Here is a 6214-nt window from a genome sequence, read left to right as displayed (position 1 = left end):
TGTTTCAAATTTTTTGACCATCTGGATCAAAAGTTATTTCAATAAAAAGTGATATTTTTTAAATTTGTACTCTAATAGAAATATATGAAAATGTATTATAAAATAATAATAAAAATCTCATTTTTTTTATATAAGAGAGAGAGAGAGTACTATTACTATATGAATTCAAAAATATTTATGTAAAGTTACATTTACGTAAGTCATGTACTTAATATATTTATACAAAAAAATTTAGATTTTTGTTATTATTTAAAAATTTTTTGTTTATAACAATAATAACAAATAAAATAAATAATCTATAAAAATGTGTTGCTCAATGAAAACAGAATGTTATGAACACAACTTTCACATGTATGTAGTTTATTTAAAGCGTAAATATTAATATATTATATATGTTTTATGAAGAACCTCCTTAAAAAGAGATCTATTTTCTAAAGATTTCCGGAATTACTGATTCGATTCTGGTCTCAGAATTCTAAAATCCGAATCTAAAACATAATCTGATTATCGTGAAATGACGTAACTTGTATGAAACAAAATGAATATTAATTGTTGACATTTTTGACAAAGAAATTTATAATTGAGTGGATCCAATGGACCTATGTACCATCAGCTCTGGAGGATTAATGACTATATTGAAAGTATTTAAGCAAAATGCACGTCGTGCATTAAACATTATTATAAAGATTTTTCTTAAGCCTTAAGTAAACCGCGATACTGATTGACAAAACAACATTTCCACGCGGTGTAGCGTCTGGAGGAGTTCACAGGGTTACGGTTGCTGTTGCGGAAGATTCGTACCGGTGCCGAATGAATCATGCGCACCTAGTCCAGACAGAGTCAAGACAATGTGCGTTATGCCGTCGCGTTCCTGTTGTTGTCGTCCCCAAGTCTACAGGAAGTCGGCCAGGTGCGAGCCACCTCCGTGCACAACGAATATCCGAAGTTGCGGCGGTGATAGATGTTGCGGCGGCTGCGGGAAACCCGGTCAGATCTGCGCATCGTCGCCGAGGATCTGCAACTCGCCGGCTAATTCCTCGCGCGGGAGATCGCCTTGCGCTCCGCGTTGTCTACCGCAGCCCCCTTGCTCAATCAGTGGCTGCAGAAGCTTCTGCAGTGGACCCAACAACTGTAGAAGGTACCTACGTGTACTCTCTAAATTTTTTATAGTGGAATCTCACTCTGAAGAGTGAAAATTAAGCCAGTCTTGAAAAGGGTGGCTCAATTTTCAATCTTTAAAAATGAGATTTCAGTCTTTACCGTGAAATTTACTCTAAATGTTTTAGAGAATACTTCTGTAGGAAAAGGTGGTACAATTTCGAAAATAGTACAATTCTGAATAAGATTTAAATCCAATTTTCTTGGTTTCAGTTTGGTTTTTTTTTTCTATTTGGTGGTACTCTACTGGTTTAGTAGATACTTTTCATATATATAATCAAAGATCGTGGTTACTAAACTCAAATGTCAAAATTTGATTTAAATCTTATTTCGTTTAAAATTATATCATATTCAAAGCTTACCACTTCATCCTATAGGATGTTTCAGAATACCCTTTCGATCAAATTTTTTCCAACTAATTTGGAATTAAATTTTTTTTACTCTGTAGTACTTTTATGTCGTAACTTAAATCATAACTTGTTAGGTGATGATAAAAACTGAAGGAAAATACAAAAAAATTAAGAATTAAGCGTTTTGTATTCATAAGAATTTGTTCTCATGCTCTGGTTATGCTATAAGAATTTGTAAGTGACAGTATAGCTTTGTATCTACATTGCTGAGGAGGACTCCAAAGAGAGTTAAAACGTTCAAATAAAGAAGACATAATTCCAACTACAATGTATTAAATTATTTTACAATAATTTGCGCCGTTTATCTGCGCTGACTCTCATTAGCCTATTTTTATTTATTTGTATATTGGCTGTAAGAATGATTTTGATCTATGTCGCAGGTCGTGCAGCCCAAGATGTCTGTCTACCATAGGTAACGGATGCTGCAGCGTCAATAACAGAGCGAAATGCGGCACCGATGGAGCCTGCTGCCGGCTGAGATTGCCATGTGAATGCCTTGGTGGCGGCCTTGACTGTCGGCGATGCGGAAGAAAGGTCTACCAGGCTGAGATGCAGGTAAGTACAATATTGTTAAAGAGACAGCATCTAAATCGAGTCGAAATCATTTACGACAGTTATATTATTCAAAAAAAATATTTGAATCAACACACATATACAAAGAGTATCTGAATATCATTTATCCAATAGATATAAGAGTGTAGAAGAAATATGTAATTCTATTGTGACAATCAGTAATCAATTGCGATATACAGTAGAAAACAGAAAAAGATTTTAAGGGGAGTAGGTATTATAAATTTTTATGTGTAATTTATTGCTTTCCAAGATCGCCTCCGGAGTACCGTACCACAATATTTGCTTCAGTTGCTTTTGTTGCCGAAAGCCGCTGGAACCGTTGACTTATCAGGAGAATGGCGGCGAGATCTATTGCAAACGTTGGTATTATCAAATTATAGAAAAGAGAGACTTTTAGGAAAGATGAATACCTTTCCTTGAGCTTTTTATATTTTGTGTTTTTGTACCCTTTCTCAGGTAGAATACGGAGTCATAGACTACATTTACACGGCACCCTTAATCGGGTTTAATAACATCCGTAGTTATGACATTGGCCAATCACACCAAGTCCATTCTTCCGAGGAACAGCTATATTGGCCAATTTTATAACTACGGGTGTTATTAAACCCGATTAAGGATACCGTGTAACAGAGGTCATAATTAAGTCATAATGATAACACAGGACGTCATAGACTGCGTTTACACGGCTTAAGTTACATCGAAGTTATAACATCGATGTTAGGAAACTGGCTAATCACAGTCATTCCATTCTTCTGAGGAATAGCTATGATTGGCGAGTTTCATGACGTCGATGTTATAACTTCGATGTAAATCAAACCGTATACACGTAGTAATTATGACTTACTAATTATTTGATACTTAAAAATTGACTTATAAGTGACAAATGAAGTCATGATATTGACTTCTTTGTTCTACTTGAGTAGTTTTGTTCCGCTTGAGTCTCTTCGATTAGATAATATTATCACGCTCGGCTGATTAAGACTGTTCACGTTAACTGAGTTTCTTCTATAAATTGCACAGAATGTTACGTTCGTAATTTCGGACCGCAAGGATATGGTTACGGCGTGGGAGCCGGTGTACTGCAGACACCCTTGTGATCCCATCGACCGCTTAGTATCGGTCGTACACAATGCGAAAGCATTCAAGTATAGTTATGACGTTTCTCTATGCGTTCTTCTATTTCTTTACGACAGTTATAAAGTCATGCGTGAGGGAGCTCAATGCATATTAAGACATTTGCTTTCGTATGGCGCCGTAACATCCTGTACATTTTTCCGCACGCACACGATATTTAGCGAACGTTTTTACGCGAATAAATCTTGTGACGCTGAATACACTGCAGTGACATTATTATTCTTGATATTCAATCCGTTTATTCGGTAATAAGTCGCGAGAGGAAAGTAAAACCTGAACGTGCGGGAGGAGAACAGAATCGCGAGTTAAGAGAGAAACAAGAAGATCGAAGGAAGAAGTTGCGGGAGGAAGAGTAAAACGGGTTGCTCTTTATGCCAAGAAGAAAAGAGAATAATGTAGTCCGTTTATTGAGCCTCTCTGCTGGAGTGAATTGCGCGAAATGACTCGTCGGGGACTGATTACGGAGTAAACTAGATACATGTAAAAAGGAAGGGGGTGTACGGATTCGAAACGGGAAAAGCGGAAAAAGATTCGCGATGCGGAAGGAGTGAGGCTGAACGAGCGAGGTGCCGCGTTTTCTAAGGAAAAGGACGACGAGAGACGTCCTTTTCCTTCTAAAACGCGGAGATACGTTTCGCGGGCTTGCAAAACAGAGAACGAGGCAGAGGAGACAGGAAGGAGGAGGAAAGAGTGTGGTTGGTTTATTGAGTCTCTCTTCGGCGCGGTGGATTTGTGCGCGGAGGAAGACGCAGGCGGAGGGGCGTTTATATAGCTTTCAGGCGCAGAAGCTTAATCTAATTTCAAATATAAATCTGTTCTCTCTCCGCTCTCTCTCTCTCTCTCTTTCTCTCTCCCTCGTCTCTGTCTTTGCCTCTCTTTCTCTTTCTCTCCTCACGCTCTTTTCCTTCCATCTGCAGCACCGCGCAATGTCGGGCGCGCCCTTCCTCGCTATCCGCACAGAACGCGCCACGCTTTACATTATACTTACCCGGCTACGAATAATGTTTTTCGCTTTTCCCATTAACGTTACGGGACACAAGGACTTACGCAAACGCACCGTCCAACCGGCGAGCACCGCTTTGTCGCGCTACGTTTTCGATACAGGTACAATTATGGAAGCAATAATACGTTAAGTCTGAAAGAAAACTCGTGTCTCTCCTTCCTTTTTGCGTATGGCTCGCGTTAGACGTAGCGAATGCGATCTTTTTACCAATATTTTCTGTAGAATCCAGAACTCGATTGTGTATGTCAAATATTGCCTTCTATAAAATTTATGAGAAGCACGTTTGACGTTCGACCCAAATTCGCGTGGATTTTGCATCGATCTTTTTCAGACGAGCTACGAATTTATTTATGGACTTCGTTCTAGACAGAATAAAACCTGCATCTTTTCGGGAAAAATTAATAATTTGCTCTTCTCACATTGCACTTCCGTGTGATTTATTAAATATCGTAACGATTCATTCGTATAGCATTATAAAAATTCATTTATAATATCATAAAGACCCAAGCAGAATAAAAAGTCATGATGATGCTGTCAAAATGGCTTCAAAAGATTTATTTTAATGTTTGTTGATAAAAATAAAAATCGGAGCGTAAGTCGAATATAAGGAGAGAGTAACAGAAATGTAAAGGAAGTTTCTATCACTCTCCTCTTACATTCAACTTACACTTTAATTTTCGCCAATAATTATTACAATAAGTTCTTTACAGGTTTTAAGATACTATTAGCGTCAAATCAATGATTTAATTTAATTTGGGGGATATCATTATTTAAATTTGATTGTGTTATTCCAACATTTAACTTTGACCGTAAGTGATGATCCTCTTACCTAGTTATTGTGTTTATACTTGTTGTACTGCTTCCTTTTTATGCAAGCAGTTTTGATTTCTCAATCAGTTTCCTCTGGGAGAGACGAATCGCCAGGACTCGTCTATTACTCGGGACCACCAAATATTTACACTACAAGCCAGAACAATTTCCGATTTTTTTCACCCCGTGTCGCTGGGGAGTCTATGCCAATTTACCAATGTAAACCGGTGTATTTAAATTGGCCCCGGGCCGTGGGCCGACGGGACCGGGAATTTAAAAACGCTGGCCGCAATTTTTTTCCGCCACCGCGACGACGGCGGCGATGCACCACCACCCGGTGCACCGAAATCGGCAAAATATCTCTTTCCGTTTGACGTCCGCCGATTCGGCCCGAGTCTTTTGTATGCCGCGTGGCGCGCTTATTTCGAACCGGTATGAAAATCAATTATTTCGTTAATTCGTGCGTTACATTGGCTGTCAGGGGGCCATCACTGTGAGCGACAGCGGCCCAAGGCGCTATTTTTCAATTCCCGATGTCGCCCCCGCCTTTCACGAACCCGTATTTCCGTCCTGTTTTGTCGTTCCCGGCGGCCTTATCTTTACATATTTTCTCTCTCTTTTTTTTCTCTTTCTCTCTCTCTCGATTTTGATCTATGTTTTGGAAGTCTCCAAGTTCTCCAAGTTTCAAAAATTGCTGTATTTTTACTTTAACTTACCAATATTTTTTAAATCGACTATCTGAGATGATTCAGATAATTAAAATTCTACTTTAGAGAATTAAAAATGATTACTTTCATTTAAAAATCATTCTTGTATAAAACACAACTATGAGAACTTGAAAATTGAGTTATACGTGAATTCATGCGTTTTAAAATTAGATAAATCGGTCGGTGTTACTGTAATTTAATTAAATTTCTGCCTCATTAATTTCACTTGCATCATTAATATGCTTCGCAATAATATCAATAAGCATCTACATGAAGAATAATCGATAAATTGCATTTCAATAATTTGTGGTATTGACTTTTGCGAGGATGAAATTGTCCTCAATCGATGCATCTTGTAACTTAAAAAAGTTGCATTTTTACTGTATGATCGATTGCAACATCTATCAGGATTTCTTTTA

The 6214-nt window shown here is 37.9% G+C and overlaps 1 protein-coding gene across 1 annotated transcript in view; it reads left to right on the top strand.

The window, feature by feature from the left end:
• The window catches only part of LOC108724565 (uncharacterized), a 7092-nt gene extending 3629 nt beyond the window's left edge, over positions 1–3463 (top strand). Inside the window, exons 3-6 of the mRNA XM_018451000.1 lie at positions 752–1138; positions 1949–2123; positions 2392–2500; positions 3162–3463. Of these exons, the coding sequence (XP_018306502.1) occupies positions 752–1138; positions 1949–2123; positions 2392–2500; positions 3162–3238 (748 nt within the window). The 3' untranslated portion in view covers positions 3239–3463. The remainder of the gene's footprint in view (positions 1–751; positions 1139–1948; positions 2124–2391; positions 2501–3161) is intronic.
• The last annotated feature ends 2751 nt before the right edge of the window (positions 3464–6214 follow it).

This window comes from Mycetomoellerius zeteki, unplaced genomic scaffold (assembly GCF_001594055.1).
Source record: "Mycetomoellerius zeteki isolate Tzet28-1 unplaced genomic scaffold, Tzet1.0 scaffold31, whole genome shotgun sequence".
Classification (NCBI taxonomy): Eukaryota; Metazoa; Arthropoda; class Insecta; order Hymenoptera; family Formicidae; genus Mycetomoellerius; species Mycetomoellerius zeteki.
Note: the sequence above shows the minus strand (reverse complement) of the source record. Positions and strands in the feature narration are given on the sequence as shown.